Genomic DNA, 16,732 nt, shown 5'->3' on the forward strand with positions numbered 1-16,732 from the left:
GCTCGCGCACTTAACCACTTGCACCACCAGGCCGGCCCTATATATTCAAGATTTAATTATGTTCACTCAATTATTCTAAGGCAAGAAAACTAATACATGTTCAATGGTTTATCAGCAACAAAAGGAACTTCTATTCAAACTTAAGTTTACTCTAGAATTCTACTAGAGTTAAACCAGATCAACTCACTTCTGGCATTTTCTTGTTACTTAAGGCTTTACTATTTGATATTTGACTTCCCCGGCACAAAAAGGTCATTCGTTTAAAGGCAAGCATATAACAAACTTCACATATAAGATTACAATGAGCAGGGAAGTTTTGCTAAGACATTCAGTTTTCTTTATTAACTCTTGATTCCCTAAATATTCCTACTTCTTATAAGGAATAAACAGTTGGATAAAATCTTAGTCTTCTTTTCCATTTAATAGACCCTTTATTCAAATTTTTTACAAACTATCTGAAAGGAACATACACTAGGTTCTTTGGTTTAGTGTTCCATTTGTTTCTTAAGCTTTAATCCTATTAGTGAAAGGACAAATCCCCATGTTAATAATCAACTCCTTTGCATTGTTTCGTAAAAGCTTAATTATTTGAGATCTTCTCCTTTCACTAGTAAAGGAAAAAACCAAAGATTACTCTCCCCAAGTTACCATTTATTCCAAGATCTCACTGGATCACTCTAGAATCTGTTTCCATAAGGTGTTACTCTTGGTTTATACAGTGTGGTCTTCTTGAGAAGGCTGCTGACATTAAGACCAGGGCCTAATGTGGTCTGCCGAGCTTTTTTATAAGTGAAAACTACCCACTACACACCTTTCACATATGGACAGTCTGTTACAGGCATCAGCAGTGCTAGAATTTCTATACGGGAAAGGAGTAGGGTTGGCGATCTTGCTGGAAGGGAGGGCACAAGGAGACTGGGCCTACCGCTACGTCTGCACAGCAAAGACGCTGATTTCACTTAGACCATGCATTACAAAATGGTAAGAATACACGATTTTAGTAAAGACACTTTTATTTACAGTTGACATGATTTTATTATTTGGGAGTAAGTTACTGGGGAGGGGGTTGCTAATAGAAATTATAGTAGGATTAATTACCCCCGTCACCACCAGTACCCTTTTTCAGCCACCTCTTGGCACTGCCACTGGGTATAGATCACTAAAAGGCAGCAAAATATTTCCAGATTTGTGTTAAGTACCTTACTGCAGTGAAGCAATTACAGCTACGACATAATAACATCCTTCCATGGTACCAAATACTCTGTCTGGTGGCAAGGTTGCTTAGCAGGAATGAGGTCAGAAACCAGGGAAGTTAGATTTCTCTCTTCTACCTACTTTCTCTTTAATCCCTAGAGGAAATGAGTAAGAAAGAGGAAGTGAAAACAAAGTAAAAAGAACAGCTGTGGAGAGCAGCTGTCAGATTGCTGGAGTGGTTTTTGCAGACTCCAACACAGAATTGAAAAGGATCTGGACCACCATTTCAGGATTGCCATGAATCCCAGTGTCCAAGTGGAGAAGAAGCAGGAAAACATCAGAGCCACAGAATAATCAGTTGGTCACAAAGATTCATTTATTCCAATTTTGATATGGTCACTATAACTTCAATCAAGTTATCCAAACTTAGCTTTTTATTTAAAAAAGGTGGGAGACACGTGACTGTATGTTTATTGCCTATTCCTTCATTTTATTCTCAACTCTCTCTCAACACACACACACACACACACCTCCCAGTATTTCCCCATCACCCAAGACTCACTAACTCCATATAAAGAAATTACAAAAAAGGATATTTAGAAGCAATAAAGTATTGGTGGCTGGGCCTATGAGAGATATAGGAACACTAACTCTCAAATTGACGTCCAGTTAAACATAGATGACCATGCTTGTATATCACCTCTCCTTCCTAAAACCCAAATAAAAATGGTAGCAAAGGAATTTTTTAAAAGTCATGAACCCACAGGATAAAGAACAGAAAATACAACTGCGGCAGAAAGGGAAAACAGGCGAGAGAGGAGTAAGCCCTCTCTCAGGATAGAGCTCAGAAAGCCAAAGAAGGCACAGTCTTGTGTCTGCAGAGGCAAAGAAACCAGAACTGACCTGACTGGCCCTGCAGGACTCCCGAGAAATGCCTGGAGGTACCCAGGTACAGCAGAAGGCAGAGTTGAGGCCCCAGATGGCGGTTTGATTAAAAGTCTGAAAACAGTGCAGTGCAGTCAGACCCCTGCCCAGTGTCCTCTCCCACCTCTCACTGCTGCTAAACTGCCCTTCAAGGACGGGGGCTGGACTGAACGCACTCTTGGGTCCTCTCCAGTCAGGGAAGGTCTACAGAGAAAGGTGTGAGCTAAGACTTGAGGATGTGTTGGTGGAGGAAGACGGAGGAGGTGGGAGAGGAGAGCAGGCAAAGGGGCAATGAGCAAAAAGGTCATTGTGTTTCAGGTCCGCTAAGTCTATTTGTCTCTGAGACTATAAATTTTAAGTTGTAACATGACTTCCAAGTTAGATCTGCACTGGTCAAGAGAGAAAGGCTGGTGAGATTCTCACCGTATAGGGGCAGGTCCTAGAAACCTGTTTTCCTATTCACCACACAGTCATACTTACCTTGCAAGTTTGCTGAGGCCAAGGACTTGCTTGTTAGGAAGATAACCGATATGGACCTTCAGAGACGAGATAGAAATCGTGAGCTAAGTGAAAACACAGTGCTTCTTTGTGACAAAATAAGGACATAAGTAAACATTATACAGCATACTTAATATGTAATTCAACACAATGAAAATGTATCTTTAAAACATCTAGAAGCTTTAAGACTTATAAAATGAAGCAATTATATAAGCATTTAAAAATTTACATAAATGCAGTAAAAAGAAAATATATAAGAATGATTCTATTAATAAAATGACAAATTTAAAGTATAGTTGTGGTATTTCCTGGTAAAGTTAAACTCCCAATACAATTCTGAAAGTCTTCCCTCTGTTGAGGGGAAACATTCTCAAGAAAGTGCAAATTATTCTGCAGCAATATTAAAATGTAGCCAGGAAAACTTCCTTTAAATGGCTGAAACTGTAAGTATAAATATTGCCATTCCACACATCATGGTGGCTTTAAAAATCCCACCCTGTTGCAGAGCCCTGTTGCACATAAAGAGGGTCTTCATGTCCCTTGTCATGTGTGGTGGCCCCATTTCTAAGCTGCTGGAGAGCACCGTTCTCCTGACAGGAGAAAAGGGGTACAGCTACAAATGTGACTCAACAAGAACCTGGATCTTCAGACTTAAGTTCTTATAGGACCTACTATAAGGCAAAGCCATTTCTATAATCTTAAAAGGCACTGATTAATATCTAATACATAAATGTTACCTCTCTTTAAGCCAAGCATTAAGTAAGAGAAAATACCAGTTCTCCAAAAAGGCTAATAAAGTAAATGGTCATGTGTAGGCAATCAATTAACCTAATATAAAATTACAGATTCATTTGCATCATGGTTTGCCAGCACTGGTTGCATTTGTTCACCTAATAATTACTGTACACTTGCATAATTGATCTAGTAGTAATTAGTGATCTTCCATCTGCTAGCACTATGCTTTGGGAGTTTGAGAACACCAACTCACTGCCTTCCTGGGTCAGCAGAGGAGAAAGTAAAGTAGCGCCTGAACGTTGGGTACTTCACAGAAAAATCAGAGTTAATACTTTCCCATAGAACCAAAGTCTTCTGTACCACCTGAAATTTTTATATTTACATGCAGAGCTATAATCTGTTTATTGTTTGTACTATTTTTGGTCTTCCTGAAGATCCTAAGTCATTTAAATGTCCATTTTAGGAAATTATCACTGAATAATACATTTAAAAACAGAGTTAGCAAGGACACAAACACAGAGGTAACCATAGCAGAAAGGAAAAGGATATAGTGGTGAGAAGCTGAGTACAGGATCAAGCTCCTGGCTCTGGCCCCAGCCAAGTCGCTAACTCCTGAGGGCCTCTTAGGCAAGTCACAGGCTTTCTGGGCCTAATTTTGTCACTTACAATAAAAAGTAGTGATGAGTTCAAAGGTTTCCTCATTCTTAAGAACCCTGAGCCCTGCTGTCACAAGCCCAGCACCCTTAACTGTGGGACTGCCGGGCAGCGCACGCCTCCTCACGTAGCGAAATACGGAGTCCTCAAGCACCCCCATAATTTGATAATTATTCTTATCAAAAATGTTTAGCCTTAACCTTAGAAAGTTTTAGATCTAATCTAATTTATAGGAAATCCAGGAGTTGAGTGGAAGAAGTCCAGAAGGTGGGCCACTCTACAAGACAACTGGCCCAGTCTCTTTAATAAGAGAATGCCACTGGGGGATGGGAGGAGACTATTTTAGATTTTTATTTTATTTTATTTTTATTTTTTCCCCCCAAAGCCCCAGTGGATAGCTGTGTGTCGCAGCTGCACATCCTTCTAGTTGCTGTGGGACTCGGCCTCAGGATGGACGGAGAAGTGGTGCCTCGATGCGCACCCGGGATCCGAACCCGGGCCACCAGCATCGCAGCGCACGCACTTAACCACCAAGCCACAGGGCCGGCCTATTTTAGAATCAAAGACTTAAGAGACATAACAACCAATGCAATGCAAATGAAAATGTGTGGCCTTTATTTGGATTCTGATTTAAACAAGCTGACGCTAAGAGTTGAGACAGATGGAGAAATGTAAATATGGGTTAGTTATTAGATGCTATTTGGGAATTACTGATAATTTTGTTTATGGTAGTGCTACTGTGGATAAGAAAATATTATTTTAGAGATGCATATTAATTACTGATGAAAAGTCATGCTGTCTATAACATACTTTATATTCTTTAACATGTTGAAGGATCTACTGCTAACTTTTTAGGCTGATAATCAAATCGAAGTTATGTTTCTAAAAAAATCCTTCTCAGAGAGACATTCTGGAAGAAATTATGGAAAAAATATATGATATCTAGGATTTGCTTCCAAATAGTCCAGTGGGGACTGGACTATCACAAAATTGGTCCTTTACTGCTAACTGCTGAAGCTGGTTGATGGGAACATGGAACTTTATTATATCAGTCTTTTTATTCATATATATGTTTGAAATTTTCTATACTAAAAGGTTTAAGAAGGAGATAGACTATACACACATCAGAAGCTGAACTTTTAAGTTAAGACTGAAAGTGCCAAGTGTTGGAGGGGATGTGAAGTGACTGGGACTCATATGAGAGTATATGAAGTGTAAATTGGTACAACCACTTTGGAAAACTAAAGGTCAGTATCCAAATAAATCAAACATGGGTATACCCCATGACCCTACAATTCCACTCCTAGGTACACCTCTAATACAAATGCATACATATGTGCACCGTAAGAATGCTAGTAGCAGTACTGTTTGTAATAGCAAAACAAAATAAACAAACAAACGAAACAGAGAGAAAGAAAACAACACAAATATCCACCAAGAACAGAATAGATAAATTGTGGTATGTGTGTACAATGGAATAATACACGGCAATGAAAAATAAACAAACTACAGTGACAGGCAATAACATCAATGACTCTTACAATGTGGAACAAAAGAAGCCAGACACAAAAGAGAACATGCTGTAGATTCTTTCTATTTATATATAGTTGAAAAACAAGCAAAACTAACCTATAGTGTTAGAAATCAATATACTGGTTACCTATGGGGACAGGGAATGGGTTAGGGATTAAGAACGGGCATGAGGTGAGCTTCTAGGATACTAATAATGTTCTAGTTCTTGATCTGTGGGGTGGTAAGGAATACCCTTATGATTTGTACATTTTTCTATGTTTTACTTCCATAAAAAATAAAATACTTGAACAAAAAAATGTGAAGCAAATGTTAACATTAAATTAAGGTGATGGGTTTATAACACTATTTCCTATTAGTGTCCTGTTTGAAAATTATTAATAAAAAGCCAAAATAAAATAAAACTATGATATGGGAGAAGGGGAAGAGAACAGGACAGCTCTTGGTCTCACACCTACTTGTTCTCACAAGTATATTTAACTACAACAAGCCAGAGAATATTATCTAGCTTGCATTAGGTTCATTTTTCCTAACAAAGAAAGAGTTGGAAACAAACTAAATCCACTAATACTATAACCTCCACCACAAGAAATTCTGCAATCATTACTGCTCATGTTGTCTTACACAAAAGTATATCTTGGATCAAACATTATTTAGTCAAAATAAACGGCAAAGGTCTTCAGAGCCCAAGGCAGCTACTTAGAAAAAAAGACGCGACTTTAATCTCATTACTTTAATCTATGAACATGGTATTTACTATGAAACGCTGGCCCCAGGGCCTTCTGCTACTTAGTTTTTGTTTTGTTAATTTCGAGCTATTAGTCAAGTTGATAGAGAGTAAACATTTATGTGTAATTCTAAATATCTGGGATATTAGGTATTAGCGGGTGACAATTTTAAATATAATTATCCTAGTTTTAAAACTTGGTTGTGCTTTTGTAAATTGTTAGGAAACAACAAAGAAAACCTTACCTTTCCAACAAATGGAACTAGATGATGTTCACACATGGAAAACATATCTATGTCCTTCACAATTACCATCTCATCATGATCTTCATCAAATATAGCATCGTTTAGGACATCTGAAATAAGAGGCTTGCTTTAGTAACATTTCCAAATTTACAGAAAGATACAGAGTAGAAGAGCTAACAATCTCCATGGGTAAATACACGTTGACATTCGACATAAGAAAGAACATTAATCCTAACTAAAATATTAAGGGAATGCAAATTAAAAGTAGTTATTTTTCTCCCACCAAATTATCAAAGTCTTTTCTTTAAATGATAGAAAAAAATCCTTATGATATAGTATTACATAAAAATGCAGGATTACAAACATATTTGCAGCATGAGAGAGGGAGAGAGAAATTATGCAAAACAAAGGAGTGGCTATTTCTGGTGGGAGAAATGGGCTGCTTTCCCTTTCTTCCTTATATTTTCTTGTACCTAATACCTTCTCTATAATGGATATGTATCGAAACGTATCTGAGAAAAAAACTAATCCTTAGCCCTCTGACTTCTCAGGCCAGATCCAGACACCTGTAAACTCAACCTGTTACCAATCCCCCAAGTAATTTTCTACCCTTATAAAATTTTCGCGTTATTGCATGCAACATCAGACCTCTTCTAAACAGTTGCCTTCTTCCCGTCCTAAGGAAATAAACGCTACAGTTTTTATGTGGACACCTGTCCAGGTTGGCTCTGGGTGATGAGCACCACCTTCTTTAACCTGTGGACTGTGGCACACGTAGCCAGGCATACAACAGACATTTAGAAACAAAAAAGCTTTATTTTTAAAAAACTGCACTGATTTCTGGACAGCTTGGCAGACTAGATACATTTAAGATAACTAGTTGCATGATTTCAAGAATTTGGGGATACCCAACCTACATAGTATGATGAGACTGAGAAGGGAGGAGATGAATAGAGCTTTGCAGCCACCTACAGCTATTTCCCCTCAGAAAGACAGGCTGCTGAGTGAGTCACAGAGAAGAAGTACACACGTCCACCCACACAGTCTGACCCTCAGTGGCTCCGCTGCTACTAGAATAGAGGCTCACAGATACTGAGTCATCATTTAACCACAGTTATCATCCCCTGAGTCAGGCTATTCAGAGACACCTTTGACTGTATAGTAGAAAAATCATTAGTGGGGTCAACAAAGGTGAACCTGAGGAGTTTAGACTCACAGACAAAAAGGACACCCCTGTTAGGAGAGGCTGATAAAACCCAGGGAGGAGAAGGCTCAGTGCCATTCTTGACGTAAATGCTCCTTCTCCAAAAGCAGTTTTCTATTCTGAATACCCTGCCCTAACCTTCAGTCATATTTCTGAAAGAAGGCCAAAAATAAATTCTCAGTGCTTCCCAAAGTATCCTGGATTTCTCCATGATTTTAATGTCATATTACTGCCATGCAGAGCTTACTAAAATCTTTTAGGAATCTTCCTGAAAGTAAAAACAAAAAAAATATTTCCTAAAGAACAAAAGAGAATTGTCAAATGTAGGAAGCATTCATTCATTTTCCCTGGCAAAGAATGAGAGCATCTCCATTCTAAGCTCTGACAACAACCACACGGCATGTGTTAAAAGCTGGGCCCTAGAGTTAGTCTAAGTTAGCATCTGGCTCTATCACTAATTAGCTGTTGGACCTTGGGCAAAGCACTCTGTGCCTCTATCTTCTCAGCTATAAAACGGGTATGAAAAAAAACACCTCCTTCACAGAGTATTGTGAGGATTAAATGAGATAATCCACCTGTGTTTAGAACTATGCAGGCGGAGTAAGTGGTAATTGTTATTATTACTATTATTATAATTAAGATTGAGGAAATTGCTAAACTGTGCGCCCCACGCACACTGATGTATATCAGGATTTAAAAAGTAATAATTTTCTTCTAAGAAACAGACTACAGAAAAGGAAATATAGTAACTTTACAGTGGAGAAACCTGGCAGACACTACCTCAACCAAGTGATCAAGGTTAACTTTACCAGTAATAAGACATTGATGCCACGTAGCTCCTGATATCATAGGACCAGAAGGGCACACCACCTCTGTGGTATTCTTTTCCAAAAATCTATAACTGCAGTCTAATCACCAGACAAATTGAGGGAAATTCTACAAAATACCTGAACAAGTATTCTTTAAAAAAGACATGGAAAGACTGAGGAACTGTCACAGCTTAGAGGAGACTAAAGAAACATGACAACTAAATGCAATGGAAAAACTAAAATCCGAATAAAGTCTGTAGTTTCGCTACTAGTATTAACAACATTAATTTCTTAAGTATTGATAACTGTACCACAGCTGTGAGAGATGTTCACATTAGAGGAAGCTGGGGAAAGGGTATATAGCAACTCTCTGTACTATCTCTGTATTTTTCTAAATCTAAAATTATCTCAAAATAAAAAGCTAAAAAAAGAGCAACAGGATAATGTCCATCAACTGGAATGTATAAATAATGGAGCACTACTCAGCAAGAAAACGGAATAACTACTGATACATGTACTAACATGGTTGAATCTCCGAAGAATTCTACTAAGTGAAAGAAGTCACATATACACACACATAAAACTATGTATGAGACTCTAGGAAAGGCAAATATCATGACAGAAAGCAGACAAGTGGTTTACCAGGGACCAGAGAGGTGAGAGAGAGGACTGGCTGCAAGAGGGTGGGAAGAAACTTTTTTGGGTGATAGAGTCTATACCTTCACTGTACTGATGGCTACACAACTGCAAGTATTTGTCAAAACTCAAACTGTACACGTAAAGTTGGTGAATTTTATTAAATCTAAGTTACACCTTAATAGGGCTAACTTTTAAAAATATTTATTTTTTAAAAACTGTCATGGGGCCGGCCCCGGTTGGCGTAGCGGTTAAGTGCATGCGCTCCGCTGCTGGCAGCCCGGGTTTGGATCGCGGGTGCGCACCGACGCACAGCATGTCAGGCCATGCTGTGGCAGCCTCCCATATAAAGTGGAGGAAGATGGGCACAGCTGTTAGCTCAGGGTCAGTCTTCCTCAGCAAAAAGAGAAGGATTGGCACGGATGTTAGCTCAGCGCTGATCTTCCTCACCAAAAAAAAAAAAAAAAAAAAGTCATATAATATGCAACCTTTTGTGTAAAAAAAGTGAAAAGGGGAAACAAATATATACACACATATGTATGCTTATTTTCAAAAAGAAACAGAAGAATTTATCAAATAGCTAATAAAAATGATTACCCATAAAGGACTAAGAGAATAGGAGAGAAGGGATACGGACAGAAGTAAGACAACTGTGAATATAATTTATTATATAGTTTTGACTTTGAAACCACGTAATTGTTTTACATACTCAAAATTAAACCAAAAAGAAAAAAAACTAGTGTCCTTCACACATCTTAATGCCTTGTGTGGTGATGGAACACTATATGTTGCCTATATCCCACTTCATTAAAATGAACCCAGACTATAAACTTGACCTAGCCAAATCATTTTTCTTCAATAATGAACTTTCCCTGCTATATTTATTTACATTTTGCTCCAACATATCTGAAAACTACCATCTGTGGCTAATAAGAACAAACCACCATCACTGATTCTTTTAATTTCCTGCCTGTTATCAGCAGCAAGAAGGCGACCCTGGAAACGAGGATTTACGGCATTCTATTTCCTACTGTTGGTCATAACCAACAAAGGAAACCAAAGCAGCCTCCAAAAGTTAAAGGTTTGTCTATAACAACACCATATAATGTCAATTCTAAAGTACACCTTTCTAGTGTCATTAATTAATCATTAATCAGCAATGACAACAAATACCCCTACTGGGCAGCCATCCCTCAAATATTCAGTCCCTTCCTGAAAGTACAGAAGGCAGGCCCAGAACATGACCCCAGGGACCTATTTCAGCACCCTTTGAAGCAGGGGTTCTCAGACTCCCCAGTGGGCTTGCTAAAACAGAAATCGCTGAGGGAACCCTTGTTGCACTGTTGGTGGGATGTAAACTGGGGCCGCAACTGTGGAAAACAGCATGGAGGCTCCTCAAAGCATTAAAAATAGAAGTACCATACGATCCCGCAATTCAACTTCTGGGTATTTATCTGAAGAAAATGAAAACACCAACTTGAAAAGATATATGGACCCCCATGTTCACTGCAGCATTATTTACAATAGCCAAGATATGGAAACACCCTAAATGTCCATCGATGGACAAGTGGATAAAGAAAATGTGATACACACACACACACACACACACACACACACACACACACACACACACAATGGAATATCATTCAGCCATTAAAAAGAATGAAATCTTGCCATTTGGGACAAAATGGATGGACCTTGAGGGCATTATGCTAAGTGAAATAAGTCAGAGAAAGACAAATACCATATGATTTCACTTATATGTAGAATCTAAAAGGAAACAAAAAACAAAACAAGCTCATAGATACCGAGAACAGATTGGTGGTTGCCAGAGGCAGGGGTGTGGGGGGTGCACAAAATGAGTGAAGGGAGTCAAAAGGTACAAACTTCCAGTTACAAGATAAATAAGTCCTGGGGATGTAATGTACAGCATGGTGACTACAGTTATTAATACTGTAATGCACATTTGAAAGTTGCTAAGAGAGTAGATTTTAAAAGTTCTTATCACAAGAAAAAAAATTTTGTAACTATGTGTGGTGACGGAAGTTAACTAGACTTACTGTGGTGATCATCTCACAATATATACAAATATCAAATCATTATGTTGTACACCCGAAACTAATATAACGTTCTATGTCAATTATACTTCAATCAAAGAAAAACCACAAATTGCTGGACCCAACCCCCAGAGCTTCTACTCTAGTGGGTCTGGGTGGCCCTGAGAATTCACATTTCTAACTAGTTCCCAGAAGATGCTAATATGCTCCTGCTCTGAGAACCACACTCTGAGAGCCCCAGCTTTGCAGTATTCCAAGTTTTGTGCTGCTACAGAGAATCTTCACACCTTCAAAATGCTGCTACTCAAACATATAGATATATATTTAAGGACATAGACCTGTTTATGCTAGAGTAAAAGGGGGGGGAAAAGGTAAAAGGAAATTCCTGGGAGAGATTTCCCACAAAAGGAAAATTCTATCTAATGGAGTTCCTTTTGAATGAGTGATAACAGGAATTAGCGCTATCTAGGATGTCTGGTGATCAGCACCAAAAACTAGAGATCTCTGAGGAGGCCAGAATTCTACATCTGATGCGTCTTCCTGGGAGGACACTGTTGAAAGACAAAGGAAGAAAACTCAGAACACTGAGTGTGCTTCCATCCTAAGCAATAAGACAGAGAGAAGGGGGTCTGCCTCCTGGTTTAGAATTGAGAGAAAGCAAGACCTAAAAAGCCATCAAGCATCTTTGCTCTTGACTGGAATGAAATCAACTCAAGGTGCTAACAAAGATAAGCTGACCCTGATTAGTGGAGAAAAGTCTCAATCACTGGCCCAAGCCCTGTCACATCAGAGCAGCCTCTAGCAGCATACAGCACTCTTGCACTGTGCCTCCTGGGGCAGCCATCCCCATGCTGACTTCTCCCACCCTTGAGGGTAAGTGCTGTAGCTTAAGGCTTTGAAATCTCCATGCAGTGCCCGTATACCATGCACAGAGCCCGAGTTAAACACATATCCTCCATTTTAGCCAATTAATGTCAGTCTTTACCCTGTGATTTACCTCCTTAAAATAGATTTTAAAACTAAGGGACTCCAAAGAAACTCATGTGGCCAAGGGAACATAAGAATTCTCATTGCAGCATTACCCATAACAGCAAAAGCTGGGAATTGAGAGGTGCATCAGAAGAACAATTACACAGTTTGGGTAGAGTCATACAATAAAATACAACCCAGCAGTGCAAGTGAGTGAATCTGAGCAGCATTTATAAATTCCTGAAACAATGTTCAGTGAAAAAAGCAAGTGTCAGAAGCAGCAGATATGTACAGTACTATCCATTTAAATGAGGCAGAAACAATATTACATATTGTTACATATTGTTGTGGACATACATATAAAATCAAAGTAGAAAAACAGGCATGAAACTAAGAGATAGAATTCAGGATAGTGGTTAACTCTGTGGAGGGAGGGTAACAAGATCAGAAAGAGATAACTATGAAGCTTAAACCATATCTGCATTTTTTAAAGCAATTATAGCATAAGTGTTAAGATTTGTTAAAACTGGATGGATACTGGTTAAACTAGTTCTTTATACTTTTCTTGTCTATTTTAGACATTTCATTAATAAAAAGTTTTTTTTAATTGAGGTGTTTACGCACATGGTGCTATTATTTTCCCGGAAAAAAAAAAAAAAGTCAATAAACTGATATTACCTTTGCACCAGGGGCTGGGGCCTGGGGCTGGAGGAGGATTACACAGGGAAGACACAGCCTGCTCCATGCAATGCTGCAAACTCCTTCAGAAAGCTCCCTAAAGCACACTCTGCAATTCAAACAAAGGCTTTTGCCCTCAGCGTGACATTAAAACTTTTTGCTTTCTACTTCCTATTTGAAAAATTTGTCCTAAAAGTAAGAGCAATGTTAAATTAAAAGAGGAAGAAAAGCACTATCTCTGCTTCATTTCCATCGACAGTACACCTCTTGTTAGCACTTCCAACATTCACAGCTTTTTGCACTTAATAAGACAGACCTAACATTTGTAAAACTTGGCCGAAATGAGCATTAACCCAAACATTCACAGACTGACACAATGGCAGAAACTAAGATGACTTTAGACAACCGTTCAGACCGCCTGCTGGCGTAGGCAGAGCTGCTGCACGGCCTGGATGCCCTCCATGAACTTATTTCATAAACTGCAAGTTTGTCAGCAGGAAAAATCCAATGTATTGCAAAGAAAGGGAATGTTTGGTTATTTTGGAGATTATCATTTCCGTCATCCTTGGCAGAAATAAATTCTCATGTTGCTTTTACACAATTAAAATATAGCCAAGGCAACATGGAGAGACCTTAAGGGCATTATGCTCAGTGAAATAAGACAGACAGAAAAAGATAATACCGTATCACTTACATGCGGAATCTAAAAAGCTGAACTCGTAGAAACAGAGAGTAGAATGGTGGTTACCAAGGGATTGGGGGGGGTGGGGATGGGGAGATGTTGGTCAAAGAATACAAACCTCCAGTTAGAAGAGAAATAAGTTCTGGGGGATTAATGTACAGCTTTTAATTATAGTTAAAATACTGTATTACATACTTGAAAGTTGCTAAGAGAGTAGATCTTAAATGTTCTCACCACAAAAAAGAAATGGTGATTATGTGATGTGATGGAGGCGTCAGCTAATGCTACAGTGGTAATCGTATTGCAATATATAGTCTATCAAATCAACACGTTGTACACCTTAAACTTACACAGTGCTATATGTCAATAAAATCTCAACAAAGCTGGAAAAATATATATATACCCAAGGCCAGTGAAATAAATGTACTGGCTGCCCTCAAAATAGTATTGATATGCATGTTTAATTCAGCAAATACAGTACAGGTGAGCTATCCCCATCCTCTCAGCTGGCCTTGTTGTGAACACTACGTCTATTATATTTAATAAAAATAAAGCTATTTTTATTAACTAAGACTTTTTTCCTGATCGCTACAGTAATGTTGATTGTAGTTTATTTATAAGATATAGAAATACTGAAATGAGAAAATGAAAGCACATATAATTTCTCCACCCAGATGCGATTACTGAACTGGCTGTTACAGAACCATATGCACAGTTGTTCACAAGTAAAATGGTAAAACAGAAGGAATGAATTAAAAGAGTCCAGAGACCTGAGTTCTAGTTCAAGCTTTGTGCAGACTGTGACCTGGGCTTCAAGGCCCTCACAGGTAGGAGGATGGTTTTGGAAGAGGAGCTTAACATAACTCCCAGGTTCCCAACTTGCACAGCTCTGGGGGTGTTGGAACTTAATGCCAAATTACAACAGAGTTACACTCCCACCCCCACTGGTCAGCTTTTGAGATGTGCATGGTGGTGGCCAGAGGCTTTCTGTACTGAGGTAGAGAAAGGCACCTGTTTTAAACTATTCAGATTTATTCATGGATAAAACCAAAGGCTGCCAATCATATACATTATTAACTCTCAAAGTTATCCAAGCCAAAGAACTCTCATTCTGGTCTCAGTTTACTACTCTAAAAATTTCTGGTAGACCAAAATTAGAGCCTTAGAAGGAAAGGAACACAGCGTATTCCAGGAGTCATCAAAAAAAAAAAAAAAAGACACACATTTGCCAAATTTAGTTGTGTTTTTTTTTATTGATGTTTTAATAGTTTAGAACATTGTAAAATTTTTGGTTGTACACTTTTGTTTGCCCATCACCACATACATGTCTCCCTTCACCCCTTGTGCTCACCCCCAAATTTAGTTTTTTAATTGGATAATTTTGTGTATCTTCACAATCCAGCTGTTAAACTGAAAATGGAATTTACGAAACAGATGGTAGTAGAAAGGTCTGGTTCACAGCAGTTCTAAATAAAGGACACGCCAATCTCATAACCTATCCATTTGCTTCAAAAGCTTTAACAGGCTCATCTCTTCTCATCCTACATTCACTTACGCCATGAGATTTCATACAGACGGATGTTGTGGACCCATCTGTAACACGATCTGACAGATAAGTACCAGCAGGGTGTGCAAGCGACCATGATTAGCGACAAATGATTAAAAGATAAGAGATCATCTTTTAGAACAGTGATTCTCAAATATGGTCAATCATAGGTAGCTTTGGAAAATATAGCTTCCCAAGCCACTCTGAGAAAGTCGGATTCACTGGGGCTGGGGGTGAACCCAGGATTATGTGTTTTAAAAACCCAAGCAATTCTAACGACTGGTCAGGCTTGTGAGGGGTGAGAGAGGATGAGGGTTGAAAATGGACCCACTACTGGCCTTACTTGCAGTATAGCAAGGCTGAACAACGGGCAATATAATTCCTCACCACAAACCCTCACTACAGTCACCAAGTCAGAGGGCGACAGTTCCTGGGGAACACTGTGAGCTTTGCACACCAGCTGCAGGGAAAGGAGGCTTGGAACAGAGACAGAGGTTGAGGACAGATGACAAGGAGGGGAGACAAGGGAAAGAAGCTGGAGCCAACTTTACCTAGAGCACGCAGCAGAAGTGACCACGTGGTCCAGAGAAAAGGAAAGGAAGGAGGACCTCACATAAGAAAGTTGTACCCATATCCTAGGAAAACATCAGCCATTTAAGAAACCAGTTAGGTCCTACAGCCAACTCACTAGAAATCTGTTTCGAGGATAACACAATCAAGTTTTCATAGAAGGTCCTGTACTAGTTCCTAAGCTGGTAGCAAATGAAGCTGGCAAACAGTTAGCCATTGATGATTAAGCAGCTAGTAACTATGGGGGATCGGAATTGGTCACCTCAAAATATGTCTCTGCCTGAAAGACACTTTGGCCCCCACCCCCACTAACTGAACAAAAGAGTTTGGGATGGGAGGCCTGCCCCCAGAACAGGCCATCACCATAGACATCACTGGGTATCTGGGACGGTCCTTGCTAAGCCCATTCTTAGTTCTGCTTACCCTTTATAAGAGACATTTAAATTTGTGGAGAAAATCTCCATCTGTAAAAGTATCTTCTTCCCTGTACCAGGAAGAAGGGGGGTATGGCCTTACCTAGAAACTTATCAGAACGGAAAGCGAGGACTTAAATCTGCATGATAAACTTACCCATTATTAACCGTGCTGTTTAGGCAATATGCTATCTGACTCCCACTAGGTTCCTATGGATGACATCTCCTTGGAGCCTGGGTCACCGTGGTAATGGGTGTTTGAGCTATTTTTTTCAGGAACTGGAACCCTTTGTCCACTTCAGGCTGGTTGAGACCACCAACCCATCAACTGGGCCCACGAAGACATATGTCCGATAAGCGACCTTTTGACGTCAAGTGGTTGGAACTCCACGCTCAGGGCATGCTAACACTGCCATTCTGTGAACATTCGTCCTGTGAAGAGGCATGAAGCCTGCCTACACTTGCGCAGATCATCAATCACCTCATCTCTCCTCACCTCCAATCATTTCAGACCACCTTGCTGCCTATCCCATAAATATCCCTGAGTCCCTATTTTGAGGAAGCGGATTTGAGATTCATTCTCCCGTTTCCACACTTGGCTGCCTTGTGATTAATAAACACTCCCTCTCTCTGCAATCTCGTCGTCTCGGTGACTGGCTTG

At 39.3% G+C, this 16,732-nt stretch overlaps 1 protein-coding gene across 1 annotated transcript in view; it reads right to left on the reverse strand.

Annotated features, from left to right (window-relative positions):
- Positions 1-16,732, reverse strand: part of GCH1 (GTP cyclohydrolase 1) — a 52,337-nt gene that overhangs the window by 8,335 nt on the left and 27,270 nt on the right. The window contains exons 2-3 of the mRNA XM_058566962.1: positions 6,508-6,617; positions 2,599-2,654 (exon numbers count right to left, since the gene is read on the reverse strand). Coding sequence (XP_058422945.1) covers positions 2,599-2,654; positions 6,508-6,617 — 166 coding nt within the window. The remainder of the gene's footprint in view (positions 1-2,598; positions 2,655-6,507; positions 6,618-16,732) is intronic.

Source organism: Diceros bicornis, chromosome 24, assembly GCF_020826845.1.
Source record: "Diceros bicornis minor isolate mBicDic1 chromosome 24, mDicBic1.mat.cur, whole genome shotgun sequence".
NCBI classification, from domain to species: domain Eukaryota; kingdom Metazoa; phylum Chordata; class Mammalia; order Perissodactyla; family Rhinocerotidae; genus Diceros; species Diceros bicornis.